The sequence below is a fragment of the Cinclus cinclus genome, chromosome 3, assembly GCF_963662255.1.
Source record: "Cinclus cinclus chromosome 3, bCinCin1.1, whole genome shotgun sequence".
Taxonomy (NCBI): Eukaryota; Metazoa; Chordata; class Aves; order Passeriformes; family Cinclidae; genus Cinclus; species Cinclus cinclus.
This window is the reverse complement of record NC_085048.1, coordinates 87,040,432-87,057,947: the sequence shown is the minus strand read 5'-3', so window position 1 is coordinate 87,057,947 and position 17,516 is coordinate 87,040,432. Positions and strand designations below refer to the sequence as shown.

The window sequence follows — 17,516 nt, the reverse complement described above, 5'->3', positions numbered from 1 at the left end:
TAGAATTTTAAGATAAAAATATACTTAACCTCCTTGGAGAAATCTATCTCTCTGCAAAAACTAATTTCTTCACAGAACATGAAAATAAGATACAAAATTTAGGAATTCTATGTCTGTTCTATTTTCAATTTTGAAAGGCCCACGAGAATAATTTCCAAAGATGAAAATGGCATTCCTTCTGACAAACAACTGTTATACTTTTTCCCTTGTTAAACTGACATTTTATTAAATAAAACCAAAACATTATTAAACAAAGATATTTCTTCCTTGTAATTCATAAACTGCTTCCAAAACAAGAATAGAACTTGACAGTGAAAAGAAAGAATTGATACAAATAACCTGTTTTCACTGATTTACCATCATTTACAAGGCAAAAACAAGTTGGATAACTTTGGTACTGCTTCAAGATCCTGTACTCATCAGTGGTATAGTGTGTGTAAGATTAGAGTCTTTAGATTCTGTCTTTACAAGCATTTGGTTTGTTTCCTTTCTACATATTCCTCAAATGGTATCAAAACAAGGCATAAGGCTGAAAATACAATTCTAGAAATGAGATTTACTAGCAGTTGGACCCCTCTACTTATTAGTAGTGGTTAAAAACAAAATAGTGGGGAAATAGAGCACCATTGTTACATTGCTAAAAATTGTCAGCGACAGCTGACTAAATCAAATCAGAAAGCCCTTTAAAACATTAAATACTGTTGATTATGGCTGATCTTGAAATCAGCCAGAGAAGAGGGGTGGAGAATACCAATATCAGGACTCATTCATACTCTTAAGAAAACACTGATTTTCAAGATGAAAACAAACATGAGAAGATGAATGTGTTTTCCATATGTAATCACTTACATTCTATCTAAAATCCAACAATATAAGCCTTCGACCATAATATAGATACAAGTCTAGTATTAGAGACTGTTGGAATTGCTACTTTTTCATTGTCTGTCAATAATTCTCTCTCTTAATTTGAAGCTTAGAATTGCAATAATGGCAAGTACTGGTATAAAAGCATACAGTACAAGGAAATTGACTGTGAACCGGGACAATGCCCCGGGGTAGTTTTTTTCAATGAACCGGATGCCTTGGGAGAAAACACACGCAGCATTATTTGCAGTGGAACTGTTGGCTCCACCTGTCAAAAGAAACAAGACAATTTCTTTAGCAGGTAAATCAGTACAACTCAGGCTCCAGTCTCTAGCTCATGCCACTCCCTGACATCACTCCCATGAAGAACCATACCCACAGCAGTATTTCTCATCACTGTGGAATAAAACCAGACAAGCCGTATGTTTCTGCGGTTAATCCATAATCTAATTCTTGAAGGGAAGAACAAAGGGTCACTAGGAGCTCTCTCTTTTGTTTGTGCCAAATAAAGATTTATGGCTTTTCAGACAAATTATCTGCAGTGGCATGAAGAAGCAAGTTGCCCCATGTGGTAGACTTGCAGTGTTCATAGGTGTTGAGGGTTCCAAAATGCAAGAAATGGTGACTGTCTGAAGGGCACGTTAAAAATGAGGTGTTCATTGGTACTAATAGAGTCATGGATTAATTTTCTAACAGCTGTTGATCTTGTAATAGAGAGGTGCAGGAAAGAATAGGTAAAAAATACGCAGCCTTGGAGAGGAGCACAGACACCTGGCTACAACACCCCAAATATCTTAGGGTAGATCCAAAGCTGTAAGTTTTACCCCACTAATGTGTATTAGCTACAAACCCTGCCACCCTGATTGATTCTCTTGTTTTGCAGGTTATCTTGCTCACAAGCAGCAAAGCACAGCCTGACAAACTCAAGCTGCTCAAATAAATACCATGGAAACACATTTAAACTGAAGTCTCTCTACTATCAGAAGAGATACCTGGTCAGCTCTTTGTTACTTCTCAGTACTCCCTCCACTGATGTTGGACCTTGGATTATGCAATTCTCTTGATTCTCTATTTGTGTAACATTGCTCAAAAAAATATTTCCAGCCTGTAATATATTTAGCTTCCAAAATTCCTCCAAAGAGGGGATAAGAGAACAGGTGAAAAAGAGGAAAGATCTTGAAAACTGAGAAATGGTTGGAACAAAACAATCAAATCTGCTCTAGCCTGCTGATGTGGCATTATAGTCTTTACTAAGATCTTTTTAGCAGCTCAAAAATTATATTATCAGGATACATGCACACAGAAGGAAAATAAGCATCAACATCTCATTAAGATTATTGATAATGGACTTCTTTTTGAATACTTACCACATGTGAAGTTTAAGCCATAAAATTCATTGACTACAAGGACTTCACTGCTGTATTTTTGAAACGTAAGAAAACTGAGCAGTTTGAAAGGTGTTGGCATTTCTTCAATGGTCCTTAAAGAAACAGAGAAGTTAAGCTGGCTTTTGCTACATACTAAGAGCTCCCAAATCAAAACAAGCTCTCATTGTTTGTAACCTGTGACAGAAACAGTTCTTGACTCTACCTGTAGGGTTTTTTTCAAACATTAAGTCAAATTTTAGGGCTAAGTGATGAGACAACCATAAAGGCTGTCCCTGACTTTGGTACAGTGTCACAACATTCAGCCCTGACTTGTTTATGGACAGTCACAAAGAATCTACGGTTGTTTTCTGTTCATGTGGCAGTGATAAACTGAAAATGACAAGACCCAATATAAACCTTACTTGCCAAAATGTGTTGCTTTCAAAGTAAGAAACCACCAGCTCTCCCTCCATCTTCAAAACCAAGTAAGACTTAATAGCAATTCATTGCCACAATGATAACAAAGCAAAAATGAAGCAAAAAGAGTGAGAAGAAACTTTCAACAAGACTGGGAAATGTCAGCATCTACAACACTTCAAGACTTATATAAATTCAACAACAAAAAAAATTAACCGGAAAAAAAACCTCAGCAACCCAAGTCTCAATGCTATTTTTAATGTCCTTCGTTGTTATGAAGATTAATCAAAAATACCCATAATATTAATGAGCTGTAAAATAAGGTAGGAAACCACTCTAATGCTTTCAAGTTATCATTAAGGCATTAGACCACGGTGGCAAGAATAAATGTCTTGTCACTATAAACACACATCTTCCTGAAATTAGGCAGGGACCAAATAATTAGACATTAACCTAGCTTTATATCATAAGTGATATAGATCATAAGATGTGATCTATTTTAAAAGAGACAAAGCATCATCAACTTTGTGAAGATTCAGATGGTTTTCTTGAGGACAACACCATCTGTTGTTAGGCTCACTTCATTGTCATTGGGAGGGTATCAGGTAAGCATATCCTACTTACTCAATATCTTAGGAAAACTGCTTTTAACAATCACACATTTATTCTGGTATGTCCCTCAAAAAAAACAGTGATTTCAGTATTGACAAATACAAGGGGAAAACTGTTCAAACTTCATGCAATTAAAACATAAAACAATTTATTTGCACAGTAATAGAGCAAGTGGATCACAATTTTCCCACATATTTACTACACTACTTGATAATTTTTACAGATTTCAATCTGTATGGGTAAAAAGTGACTGAAAAGTTTACTGGCTAAACTGGATGATAATACTAGTAAGATAGTTGAGAGCAATTGCTTTGTTAAACCAGAATTACCAGTGTTTAATGTCTGGTAAGTTCCAGCAGTAACTAAAAGATGTAAGAAGAGGAAATTTTGGTAGGCTCCTTTAATGAGGACAGCATTTCATAATATCATGTCAACATCAGTGAAAGAATTAAGATGATATTAATTGTTCAGTTTTATCTTCAATGTGTTTACAAAAAGTGGGGGAATCATCAATATTTTTGTTGATATCTAAAGATATTAAGTGTCTGTTTTCTGTGTTTAGTACAAGGCCCAACAAAATTAGGTAGTTCTGCCTCTGAAGGAGCACAGCTGCTCTTACTTTTCCATTGCTACCTGTGCTTTACTGGATTTCTGCAATACCAATTGTCCTAGAATGTCTTCCACAGTTGGATGATTTTAAAACAAAAACACTGTTACAAGATTTTTTCCTACCTTACTAGTCCTGTTCCCACTATCACACCAGCTGAATTAAGTAGCACCACGCCACTTTGGACTATATTTGGATCTTGAACCACGCCAAGTATAACAAGTGTTAATAGTTCACCAATCATGTGAGACGCTAGGACAACAGCAAAGAAAATTCCAAATCTGGAAGCATCAGGATACAAGCCTGTAGTCCTGTAAAAAGATAAGCAAAAGCACTGTTTAAAAATCAATTTCTGGGTAGTAAACTTGGAAAGTAGCTTTTAGTTTTGTTTCTATTTATTTTTTTGCAGTTATAGCTCATTAAGTGAAGAGTTTATGCCTTGATCCTTAGTATATTGTTTGGAATCTTAACACAAAGGATATCCATTTACTATCATGATGTGAGTGCAGATAGAGGTTTTCTCCATCTAGGCTGAAGGAGGTTATGCAAAGATGTAATTCTTCTAGAAATGCAGGTTGTTTCAAGACAATCACCATGGCTTTTCAATTCTTTAAACTAACCTGCTGCTTCTTGTACAGTCTTTGCAGTGAGAGCCATTCACATAAGTCACATATTTAAAGAACATCTTTATGCAGGTAATTGACAGGTGTGATTTTGCACTTCTGATAATGTGCAAGCAAACATAAGTATGGATATACTCAATTAAATGATATAATTCATACCAATGCAACTTCCCCCATATGCCTGCATTCTTTAATGTAACATGCTGTTCTCAGTTTTCCCCCAGATAACTCAAGGGAAAGAGTCCTCTCAATTTGTACTCACGACTAAAAAGTTAAGAAAAGCCAGCAACTGCTTGAAAAACTTCATTCAGCCTTACAGTGTTATGTGACAGATGACAAAACCTTTTATTACATTATGACACATTACTCTTTTTTCCAAAATACCTCATAGAAAATTGCCTCACACTAGGTGCACACTGAATGCTTTGCTTAGCTAACAAGCAGCAATTCAACATTTAATTTTCTTTTATTTGTTGCTCAGTGCAAGACCCTGTCTTTTTTTTTTAAATCCACCGTGTTTGAATATGATCTTAAAACAGAAGTATCAATTTTCTCACAGGCCTTCCTGTAGCATTTTTGTAACACCAGAATAATTTACAAATAGATGGATGAACATTGACTCTTCCAGCATTAAACACTCAGCAAGCTAGCAAGTATTTAACAATTTTTAAGTACAGATTGGTGCAAATGAAACTGCTTTCCAAAGTCCTAGCAGAAAACTCTCACCTCTGAGCCACTCTAATACTTTACACAGAGATTTGGAGACACAAGCTAGTAAATCTGGGGTAAGAATAGAACAGAAAAAAACCTAAAAAAAAAAGGAAAAAAAAACCAGCCCAAAGAGAGAATATAACAGCAGTAGAATAACAACATGATGTGAACTGTCAGAACATTTCCCAGAAGTATCTTCAGCTAGGAAAATCTGCACAGACGGGACATTTACTTGATTGCAAAGAGGCTCTCTTTGAGCTTGGCCAGACCTGCCTTGTGTCTGAGCAGGTCAGAGTTTGGGTCTGCCCGACCCAACCGTCTGACCCCACAAACACAAACTCTATGAGAAATGGCTTGTAAGAAAACATGCCAGAGGTTCAAAGCCTCTCAAAAAGTTAGTCCATCCAGGAAAGTTCAGTCCTGCATAACAACTTCTGAAATTTCATCCAGAAAACTGCCTGCCCTGAGAGGTCTAAGAGCATTGTGAAATCACTTTGACACATCCCCGTTGGCTTCCAAACAACCGCAATATTGGAAAGATAATATCTGTAAATATTATCCATTAACTGCAGACTCGCTATTTATTGTTGATTGTGTTAGAGCCAATGAAAGCACAGGGGCAAAGTCTCTGCCCATGTGGATTCCCTGTTTGTTAAGGAGTTGAGTGTGTCATTGAACCTGGAAAGCTGCTTTCCAAACGGCTGTGTTCTTGGCACCAGTCACAAACAGAAGGTCAGCACAGCACTAAGTGGGAAGAAGAGTAATTTCTGTCTGCCTGTCAGTGAAAAAAAGGCTTCTCAGGGAGCCCTGCCTGAAGCAGGCAGCACTGACAGCTTGCAAAAATAAAAGCCCAAATAGCTAAGGGGATAAAGGTGGCTACTTTTCATATCAACACCAAACTACAAAAAAAATGCGCATATATGCAAGTCTTCACACCTGGAAGAGCAGAAATCTTCCTCTCAGGGATCTTCTCTTTTCACTGAGATTTCAAATGGGCAGAATTAAGTAAAGGCTGAGCACTGCCCCTCACTACCTATATAGACCAGAGGGAAGAATAGTCATCCTTTTTTCTTGAGTTTTTCCAGATGGGGGAAAAATGTTACGACAAAATTCCCTGTGCAGAAATTCTGATTCGGAAGTCCAAGCAATTTTGTGCAGTTCTACTTTATCCATTTTCCATCCACCTTACTGGAGAGTAAGAGCATTAACATGCACAGCTACAGCACTATGGCTTCTGCACTTTAGCTCTTTTATGAGGGTGTATCCACTTACATTTTTGAACAGCTCATCAGAGAACATGCACCCACAACCCAGTCTGCTCATTACTTGTACACATTTTACTACAGACTGCCAATTGATTGCAACTGTCCCAGGAAAACTAAAATTAACCTTGGTACACTAGACATCTTTCAACATTAGAAAAGAAAAAAACTGAAGGACAGAAAATTGTGCTTTTCTCTGGAGGGTGTAAGAAAGGGATCCAGATTTCATCATTTCCACATGCTGTAGCTAAACCTCAATGTCCCACGAAATAGAAGTTTTGCTACTGTCATGTACCACCACGCTTTGGGGTTTTTTTGGGTTTTTTAAATTTCCTGTCTTTCTAAATGCAATGTAAAATGACACTTCCTGCTTTCAATATGACACAAGGATGATAACTGTCCCAAGTCCCTTAAAACTTTCCAAGTTACCTAAAGAACTGGTAATTTACTTACTCTGGAAGCGTTTTCAGCTCTGCCTGAAAGAGAAGGGCTAAATTTGCGTCATCTTTCCTTTTGCTTTCTCTGTAATCATTTTGAGAGACAACAGCAGGAAGCCATTCCAGGAGGCCTTTTGCTGACATCCTAACTGACACTGGTAACAAAAAGAAAATGACAATCCAACAGATGGTGCAAATGCTTACCAGTATATGAAGGTGCTGAAAATGGCCACACTGATGACACTGAAGGGCAGGAAATGCACTACATAAGCTACAAGCATTTGCCATTTCTTATACAAGCCATCTTTACTTTCTTGGTCACTGATAGCACGTAGAGGTGGGACTGAAATACACAGATAAGAAATAAATTACTATTAAACAGAGAGAGCAACACTTCCTAGGAAAAACTATCTGAAGCACAGAGACAACTTTGAGACTGTATTGCAAACATTCTGCCTAAACCACTCTGATCACCTTTTCCCTCAGTATAAATGCAAAGGGTGCTCCCTGCGGATTGCAAACATTGGTTAGCTTAATGAAAGAGGCCTAACTTATCAGCATGCAGGACAGCCTTCTCTTTTTGCATATACAAATTAAAGACATGAGAAAACCTCTGTCACTGGCTAGCTTATTGAGGTGCTCTGATTTCAAGCTGATGACAGCAGTGTATGTTCCCTACATAAGCAAAACAGGTTTTAGGGCTGTAAATGGAAACTACTGTTGCTTTAACCTGTAAGAAAAATCCTTTAAAAAAATGTAATCATCACATAACACCCATAAATCCAATAATGCTTAATTACTGACAAAGCTGTTTTGTACTTCCATCCTTTTCACATGTCTGATTTTGAGCTCACTTAGATATTAACTAGACTTTGTCTTGCCTATAAAATGCTACACACAAGCAAATCTCTTGCACAGATTAGAATACAGCCTTCATAGACAGGTCAGCTGTAAAAAAGCAAGACAAAGATCAGGATCAAAGATATTCCGTTAAATTCCACTGAATTTTGTGCTTCTGTATCAACTCTGACATTACCTAGAACATTGAAGATCCTTTAAATTACTATCTTCAAAGCATACTTTCTCTTATTTAAGACAGAGTGGCAGCAACACCTGCTGCTGCACATAAGACAAGACAGAAACTCACACAGGGCCACAGCATTGAGCATCCCTGTGTAGGGGGGGGCACTCATGCACTGGTAGACAAGCCCCACGCGGTCCTGCACAGCTCCCTGGGCCAGGTCACTCCTTAGTCTAAGAAGGAAAAAGGCTATGAACAAGCCAAACAGCAGATTCTGGAGGAGACGCATGATGATGCCTATCTTATCTCTGGAGAGGTTTCTTGTTGCTCTCCTGGTAATGAAACAAAACAACAAGAGGCTTGTTAGCTACAACTGAACACATGCTAGTAGGGTATTAAGCTTTGAACAAAGTTTAGACACACAGTGTCTGCAAAGAGCTAATATAAAAGAAAAATTAAAAAGACAAAGGACACATAAGTGAGATATCAAAACACCAAGGAACAGCATCTATACACAGAGGGGAAACCTGAAAGGTTAGCAGAGAAGACAATTGCTTTAAAAATGATGGGGGGAGGGGGAAGTCTTACCGTAAAAGAATCAATATTTGGTAAAAGCTGCTGGGCGAGTCCTTGTTTTTGAACGGTATTGGTGGCAGCTCCTTCATACACTTTGTTTTTTCAATGGCTGCCAGTACTTTGCTAAAGATCTCCGAGTTTCTATAGGCTGATACAAATTCCTGAACCCTACTGTAGGTTTCGAGTTCATGTTCCTTGCTTCGGGTGTCCACAGATGTCAGATCCACTGTAAAATGAAAAAGTTTTTACTTTATATACACATCCCTTTCCCTTCATATATTTTTTCCCCTTAGAAGCAACTAACTTCTTCTTGTCTCCACTCTAAAATGTGCGAAGATGAAAAGGTCAATTGAAAGTGTTCAAGGCTTCTTTCTCCCTTCTGTTAGATGCAGCATGAATGAATTAACTGTGCAGCCACAAGAAATCTGTGTTTTGTGATCTCTGTAGGACCCTGAAGTTCAGGTCCTGGATCTGGAAATGCAAGGCCTGATGAGCACTGTGCTGGTCAGACCTTTAGCATTCTCCTTGCACAACAAAGATCTGTAGAGAGCAAGAGAAAGCTCAAGTCCTCAGAGGATGAGCAGTTATGAAGAGATGACTTATCTAGTCATGTATTTCTCAGGTTTCCAGGCAAATGCTCAGACATGGCTCCCTTGTCCTTCTGCCCACTCCTCCATAAATACAGAGCTGTATTTTTTGGTTAGTGTGAACTCACATTGTAGAGACACTGCTCTTCTCTATTGAGCTGTTAATGCATTGTTGCATTCAGTTCCACCTACCTCCTCTGCAGACATACTTCTCTTTTAATGTGAAGTCAGAGGATGTTCAGCTGCACAGATTCTCCCAGCAGGCTCAGCCCAAGCTGAAGGAAGTATTACTGACTGCCGTGGAACTCAGGAAAGGTAACTACTTCACAGAGTTAATGCTCCTTTCTAATAAGTCCACCTAAACATACTCCTGGCACCAGCAATTCTTTTGCTGGCAGATGGAAAATTTGTGTGTTCCATTTATACAAGTCAGAGATTCAGTAACAGTGCTATTATAAAGTGCTAAATAGTGCTAAATACCTTAGAAATTTCCTTTTTCCCTATCAGCAATGAATTAGCCAAGGTTTTGAAAACTGGATTGTTGTTCTCAGCAGTATTTGTTCTTACCCAGTTTTACATTACTCTTCTACATCTGGTAAGATGACTTCATCAGTTATTTACTCCTAAGGTTTCTCTCATCCTTAGATTTCAGTTTGCAATGTTCTGTTCAACTTCAAAATACAAATTCAACAAAAGGAGGCCTTGTCCAAGATTCAAATTGGACAAGATTCTCTTGTCTCAAGACCTGAATTAGGCTTATGAATAGTTCCCTGGTGTTTTAAAATTCAGCAGAATTGTCTTTAATGGTAAACATATCCAAAATGAACCCTTCACTTTTACAAACATTAACGTCCCAAATGAAGAAATGCTTTTTAAAATTTGGCCAGTGTGACTTGCTGGAAGTCATACAGGAAATAAATGGCAACCAGGTGTGCTTTAAAAGAACTGTAACTACTACTAACTAGACCAATTAGCTAATGCCTACCATGCATTTACTTTTTATAAACATGTGACAGTTCAGCAATATAATCCACACTCAATATACAGGATCTATTTTCCTCTGATGCTGGTGTAAATGATATCAGAATCTGTCCCCTCATTCACATCAAATCACACAAAAAAAATATAAACTACCAATTTTCAAAAGACTAAATATTCTGATGATTCTTTGCTCTAATCTGTATTTTTTCCCTTTCTTGTCACATTCAAAGGTTGACATTTGAAGAATGCAGTACTCTCTTTACCAAGCTTTTTTAAAAGTGGGTCTAAATCTCAAATCATCTATGCTTTTCAAGACTATTCAAATTCATGAAGGCAAAATTATCCTCACTGTCATACCAGTATTTTCAGCTTTATCCCATTCCAGCTTCATGTCAACAACCATCCTCTCTTCTCACTGAGTTTAGAATGCCATGTAGACAATAGGAAATAGGAACAGGAATAGGAAAACAGTGCCTGCTCTGAATGCAGATTTTTGGATTGGTCAAATTCCCTGGTTAGTGCTCAGCTAGTATTGCCAGAAATTAACCAAACGTGGTGGATTTAAATGGACTTATATACATGGCTGCATATCTGCACATATACAAACACATGCACATTCTCTTCAAACCCATGCCTGTAGGGATCAGGGCCATGGATGTTCTGCAGCAAAACCAAGCCTCGTTTCCAAAGTCTCCTGCTGACCCTTTTTTTTTTTTTTTTTTATCCTGAATTGGTAAAACAATACTTTCTATCTTATGCCAACAGCTTGTTATCATCATCTCCTGAAGCATCCATTCCATTCCTGGTATTAGCAGCTCCCCAAACCTTCAGAAACCTTAAATTCAGAATTCCCATAATTGATTCCTCAAATCATCCCATATTTACTCTACATCCTTCCCTCCACGTAACAAGTCTTTTCAGTTGCTTGGCACTACAGAGTCTGTAAGAGCATGGGACTGTCCACAGTTTTGGAATCAAATTAATTTTCCAACATCCAGTGCACAGCCATAGGGAAACGTCATCAGGAATCCACAGGTTTCATGAAGCTGAGATTCTTTTTTTATTGGTAGTTTACTCCTTTACTACTAATACAGCTCTTCTAGAGAGTCATTAGGAATGACATGGGGCCAGCCCTCTCTCTGAGCTGAAAATAATTAAGAAGTTGGAGCAGAATTCAAACACATTTCTATCTCTGGAAAAAACTTTAACTTGGGGAAGAAAACAAAGTGCTTCACCAGAACAACTCAGACAAACTTACCATAGAAGTCAAAAGGATTTGATTGTTCAGGACAAGAATAGCCACAGTCACTAAAAAATGTGATCATTTCCATAGGGTTCCCACAGAAAACCATTTCTCCAAAGCTCATGATGGCTATTTTATCAAATAACTGTTGGGGAAAAATTAATGTATTAGCAGTATGTACTAAGAATCACAGAACATGCTGACTTGGAAGGCATCAATCAGGAACATCAAGTCCAACTCCTGACCTTGCATAAGATACTCCAAGAATCACACCATGTACCTTAGAGCTTTGTGCAAAAGCTTCTTGAACTCTGTCAGACTTGGTGTTGTGGCCACTTCCCTGGGGAGCCTGTTCCCAACCACCCTCTGTGTAAAAAAACCTTTTTCTAATATCCAGCCTAAACCTTCCCTGTCACACTTCAGGCCATTCCCTCAGGTCCTGTCACTGGTCACAACAGCAATCAGATCAGGAGTGCATTCATTCTTGAGTACAGCTACTGTCTTAGTAATAGAAATGCTTTGATGGGAAAAATAGTTTTGACACTTTCAAACTTCCTTACTGTATTTTCCCAAAAGAAGTTTGTCCTTTCTTTCACTCTTCTCATTGGTGGTTATGCAAAATGACACATCTTTAAGCTCCAGTGGTTCTCAAAACTGTCAATGACAACAGCATGCAGAGGTAATCCACAAAAAGAGATGTGGCCTTATGACTTCCCTTCTAATGCACCTTCACTGACTGACTGACCTCCTGCTTAACAGCCCTAGTCTGTAAAACCCCCCAGATTGCTGGCAAGATTATTCTGAGATGCTTGAGGACTCGAACAGCACTGCTCCTCAGGGCAACATTTGCCAGGGCAAGTCTCCCACCAGCTATGGTCAATCCATGTTCTCAAGACACCAGGGCTGCTTTCATTCCAGAAAAGCACTGTTGCTCCCCTCTGTCTCCACATCCATTTACACTCCATTCAGCCAGCCAGGGAAGAGGAGTTTTGCATTCATGCAGCAGGTGGTGGATAAAAGCAAAGTGAGAAACAGTAATGGGAAGGGAGAAATGCTCTCCCAGCACAAACCCTACAAGGCCAGACTGCCCCACCACAAGACCAAGGCACACCCACATTCCATGTCATGGCTTCTCACAGTGGTTTTGGTTTGGGTAGCTGCATAACACAAGTGTTAGGCACACAGTCAGAGTCCATACTATTTTCACAGGGCAATGTGTGTCCCAAAGTGACTGACATAAGGCCAGAGGTGCAAAATTCAAGAGAAGCCTCTAATTATGCAAAGGAAAAGAGGCAGCTATACCAGATCTTGTACTTCCATCCTGAGAAGATCCTAAGTACTAAAAGGTCTGGTGGAAAAGCCAATAGTGAGTAGACATCATCTACCTTGAAAAGTTCTGAGCGAGGCTGATGGATAGTAAGAATCACAATCCTGTCTCGGTGTGCAAGTTCTGAGAGAAGCAAGACAAGCTGGTTTGCAGTCAGGCAGTCCAGCCCAGTTGTTGGTTCATCAAGTAGCATGACCTCTGTCAAATGACAAGGAATAGCTTTAAAATTCAGGTAAATGAGGAGCAAATGGTTCAAATAGCTTCTGCCCTTAAAGCTAATTCGGCAAATAACATGGAAATGACTTCACAAGTGAAGTTCCACACACAAAAAGGTATGCACAGATATTGCCATGACATGATCTTTCAGTTTTAATTAGTTTCAGTGGTTCAGTTTCAATGACTAGGAATAAGGACATTGAGAAATACTTCAGAGCATAATACTTCTTTTTCTAAATTCATATGAAATCTGAAAATTACCAAAATAGTTTTGATTGGAAGAAGCATACATCTGCTTCCAAGAACAAGAATGATAAATTTCAGCATGTACAAAATTCTAAATATAAGTGACAAAATTAGCTAGGAGTTATATATTCTGAATTAAATGTATATATACACACAGAATTTGTTATGAATAAACCAAGAATTGTTAAAATACAGCAGATGCAATTCCATAGACTGAAACAGATGTTACTGCCTTTTCCTCATTATTTTATTGCATATGAAAGTGAAAAACTTATAATCAAATCCATTATTTTTATAAAGATGAGACATAGCACAGAAAAGAGTAGTCCAACTTTGATCAGGGTATGAGGGGAGGAGAGTTTTCACTACAGGTTTATTTACACAGAATTACTATAATGTTTACTATAAAGTTTAGTAAGGTCCTGAGCAGCAACTATGCCCCAGGAGTGACCAGCAGCAGGGATGTACTTTACTGTGCTATTTGAACTCCTTTCTGCCTAATATGCAGTTGTAGCACACCCACATGGCTACAAGGACCCCAGCATCTAATAAATATGTGCTGTACATTCACTCCATGGGATTCTGGCATCGTCAAGAAACTCTCTCAAAACTGACAAAATTTTCCCATGGATAAGCCTTCCATAGTTACCCAGCTTTGATTTTCTTTCACTGGAATTTTTTTGGCTCTGAAACATACATGGCACTCACACACAGACAGATGAAGGGCAGCTACTCCAGTACAAGGCTCAGTGCTAGCACAGGTATGACTCTAATGTACTCAAAAATGATAAATTAATAGCCCACAACCAGCACTTTGGGAAGTGTGAACCCAGAAAGACTTAAAATTGATAAATCCAAGCCTAATCCTAAATTCAGTCCCTAAGATTTTTTAATTGTCTGCTTTTCAAGATCAACTTTTCAAGATCAATGGCAGACCTCAATTACTGCTTATTCTTTTCTGTTGTCACCAGACTGGCTTCTGCTGAATTAAAGAATGCAAATGCTTCTGTATTTGAAAGTGGTTTATGGAGGCCCGTGGTAGGAGCATGAAGTAACACAGCCTTGTTTTATGCTGAAAATTCATGCAGTGGTACTTACTGGGATCTTGTAAAAGCTGGGCTGCAACTGATACCCGACGCCTCTCACCCCCAGAAATTCCTGCGACATTCCGGCTTCCAATTATTTTGTCAGCAATGTGGCTGAGACTCAGCTCAGCCATAACTGCATCTACCTGAAAAATAATTACAATTTCAAAAGACAGAACACAGTCCAATTCAGATTCCTGTGTGCAATGGTAAAAAAAATAGCGAGAAAAGGATGTGATTTTAAGTACATGCTTTACCAGTATCCTGTCTGCATCCATTCCAGTTGGATGGTATCTGGCCTAATTTCCATTCGATTATTTAATTACATTATTTAATTATTTTTTAATTTTATTTTAATGTATTCTGAAATTAGTAAATTTTAACTTCACTTGACATTAAGAGATGAAGAGTTCAGAGGAGGAACTATAAGTTAAGGTGTGGAGCATAACATGCCGCTCTGGTTTCCAAAATTACGGAGAAGAAAGGCACTTCAACCCTGGGACAATATAAAGTACTGAGTGGAAGACTGGGGAAGAGAGAAGAGAGAAAGCAAGGCCTTCTCTCAGGAATATCCAATTTACTTTCAATACAAAAAGTGCCCTTTGAATAAATTCAAAACACACCGATTTTATCAAGAAAGTAGCTTGTACAGGGCCTGGCAGACCAGTGCTTTTTTGAGGTGTTGTGTTTAGTGAGAGATGTCCTACAGGAGACAGAATGGTATGAAGATCAGTTGTGCTGTCCATGAGACTTGCCAGCACGCATGGCCCCAAATACCCCAAAGAACTGAGGTTTCTCTCTGGGGAAGGGGAACTGGCCTCAATACCAAGACCAGCATCTCCTGCAGCTTCAGCTTTGGGTGGGAGGGATTTGTCCCCAGCATGACTGTGATGCCCTGGGGCACCAGCACAAGGCCCTTGAAGAGGTGGGACCACCAGAGAGCTTGTGTCCTACTCCTCAGCAGGGGGATCTCTCCCCATGTACAGAATGAGGATTACAAAACCTCATAAACATAAAAGTACTGCTGGTGAAAACATTACATGACATCCCACATGACTTTCTGGTGGAAGACTGTAAAATACTGACCTTCTTTTTGATGGAGCTGTTGGAGTAATTCTTAAGAGTTAGCAAAGCTGTGTAGGTCAAAGACTCCTGTATGGTGAGAAAGCTTAACAAAGTGTCATTCTGAAAAAAAAAGTAAAGAGGAAGAAGCAGTCAATCCTGTAGCAATTTAAATTTTGTCCCTCTTCATGCAAGCTTAATCATTCATTCAGCTTATGAACTGATTTGTCCCAAATTTACTAGCAAAATCGCATTCACATTACACTACTCCATTACACTGGCAACTTTTTTTACTCAAAAGGAAGCACAGTACACAAAAAATAAATGTAGAAATCAACCTGTGGCACATAAGAGAAGCAATCTTTGAACTGTTCCCTCTTCAGCTGACGTCCATTCAGATACACTTCACCAAAGAAGTTGTCTTTATGTCCTAGTCTTCCTGATATTGCATCCAGAAGTGTCGTTTTCCCAGATCCTTTTGAACAAAAAAAATTAATCAAGTGCCGAGATGAATTTTATGATTGCAAGAGTGGTAGCCTGACTTGGATGGACACATATGAGAAGAACAAAGTTGGATTTTTTCCTCAATAACTTTAAAATAATAGGCCCTGAAAATGCAGCTAATTAAAGGAAAGTAAATAGGAAAACTAGAATGCAAATTAGCCTTTAATTCATATAAAAATCACATTTTGCAATGAAACATTTGAGTTCTGAAGTAACCTTGTCTGTTATTGAAGCTAAAATTGTTAGACGACAGAAGACTGAGCTCTGAAAACCAAGCACCAGTTTTACAAAGTAGAAGTTAAAATCAGCCACAATTTCATTATTTAAAACACAGACGTCAGCCACATTCAGGTCACTGTGAAAGTCACTAGTATTAACTGTGATCTTATTTCTTTTAAAGCACTGGAACAACTTACCAGAATTTCCTAAAATCCCCATAATCTGGCCACTTTCTATGTGAAAGGAAACATCCTTAAGTATTTGCCGGGTCCATTTTTTACAATATAAAGAGAAGTTCCACCATGGGCCAACACGCTCTCTTGGAAAACAAACATAAATAAAAAATTAGAGGGAGAATATGCAAAAATTTTGCATAAAGCAAGTGAATGGTTCATAGCTAGTTGCACATGGGATAGGAGCTGCAAAGATTTTAAAATACGGAAAAATAAAAGTATTTTCCCCCTTACCCTTTCCCCTCCTAAGGCTTCAACTTTGGCACTACCTGGAAGATAAAACAAGGTCTGACTTTTCAGAATGATTGCTAGGAGGCTTTCGGACTACAACCAAATGGGGCAAACATGAACTGTGGCTTTATTTGCTGCTGATGTTTGCCAACCATTAATTCACCTGTCCCTTTCCTTAGGGCCTCGTGTCATTCTCTGGCAGCACCAAGAAAGGCAGCAGGAGGCTCTCTCCTCTAGAGAAGGAGATGCGGAGAGCCTCCGGAGAGCTCTGCCTGCCCTGAGGCGGAGGGCCCGGCGCCATGAGGGGGCCGTGCTGGGCTGCGGCCGAGCCCGGAGCCCGGACCCCACGGCTCACAGCCCACAGCTCACAGCCCACGGCCTACACAGCTTACAGCCCACAGCCCGGAGCCCTTGGCCCATAGCTTACAGCCCAAAGCCCACGGCCCACAGCCCAGCCCCGCTGGCGCAGCCCCCGGCGCCGGAGCAGGGACCTTCCACACCGCCCTCCCAGCCCTACCTGATGGTGTAGGAGACACCTTGCACGCTGATGCTGTCGGGGAGCTGCCCCATAGCTTTCCCCTCGCCTGTGTGCCCGATGCTGCCGTTCTTCTCCAGGGTGGGAGACGCTCTGCCCGACATCCTCGGGTGCCGGGGCTCCGCGGCCTGGCTGCGTCCCTCAGGCTGCGGGCCGGGTGCCTGGCACTGCCACTGCCGCCGCCACCATTCCCGCCTGGCACCCCGCAGGGGCCGCTCCCGCCACCCTAGGTCACGGCAGGTCGATGCCCCCGGCACTTGCCACCTCAAAGAAAACAGACGCGTTCCCTGTTCTTTCTTTTTCCAGAGAAGAACTGATCAGTGATTAGCTGAACCCGCTATCTGATGTACCTTTAGCCCGAGCTGTTAGCGTCCCAGAGGAGGGGAGTATTTCCCTGTCCACGGAGTCATGCCAGCTGCAGAGACGCAGCGCGCCAGCAGCTATGGTGCGGCGGTGAGGGTGCCTGGAAAGGACCACGTTCCAAACCAAGAAGAGAAGGATTTCCACAGCTTTCACAGACACCATAGTCAAACCACTGCGGGGAGCGAGA

At 39.9% G+C, this 17,516-nt stretch overlaps 1 protein-coding gene across 2 annotated transcripts; it reads right to left on the bottom strand.

The window, feature by feature from the left end:
• Positions 1-935: 935 nt before the first annotated feature.
• On the bottom strand, positions 936-17,070 carry ABCG5 (ATP binding cassette subfamily G member 5). 2 transcript variants are annotated; one of them, XM_062489250.1, is made up of 13 exons: positions 16,949-17,070; positions 16,165-16,286; positions 15,583-15,719; positions 15,269-15,367; positions 14,196-14,328; positions 12,694-12,833; positions 11,324-11,453; positions 8,510-8,723; positions 8,048-8,253; positions 7,105-7,243; positions 3,993-4,178; positions 2,232-2,344; positions 936-1,132 (listed from the first exon to the last, which is right to left on the bottom strand). In XM_062489250.1, exons 1-13 carry the CDS (start codon positions 17,068-17,070, stop codon positions 936-938), a joined length of 1,938 nt encoding a protein of 645 aa, XP_062345234.1. The 2 variants fall into 2 exon arrangements, with proteins under 2 accessions (XP_062345234.1, XP_062345235.1); XM_062489251.1 differs by lacking the exon at positions 16,949-17,070 and adding an exon at positions 16,595-16,623.
• Between the last annotated feature and the right edge of the window lie 446 nt (positions 17,071-17,516).

Excerpts from the sequence above, each read along its gene's own strand:
- ABCG5 (XM_062489250.1), bottom strand. The coding sequence starts at position 17,070 with ATGTCGGGCAGAGCGTCTCCCACCCTGGAGAAGAACGGCAGCATCGGG. Across the intron at positions 15,720-16,164 it reads GGGGATTTTAGGAAATTCTG|GATCTGGGAAAACGACACTT; the intron begins GTAAGTTGTTCC and ends TTTGTTCAAAAG. Across the intron at positions 1,133-2,231 it reads TGGCTTAAACTTCACATGTG|GTGGAGCCAACAGTTCCACT; the intron begins GTAAGTATTCAA and ends TTCTTTTGACAG.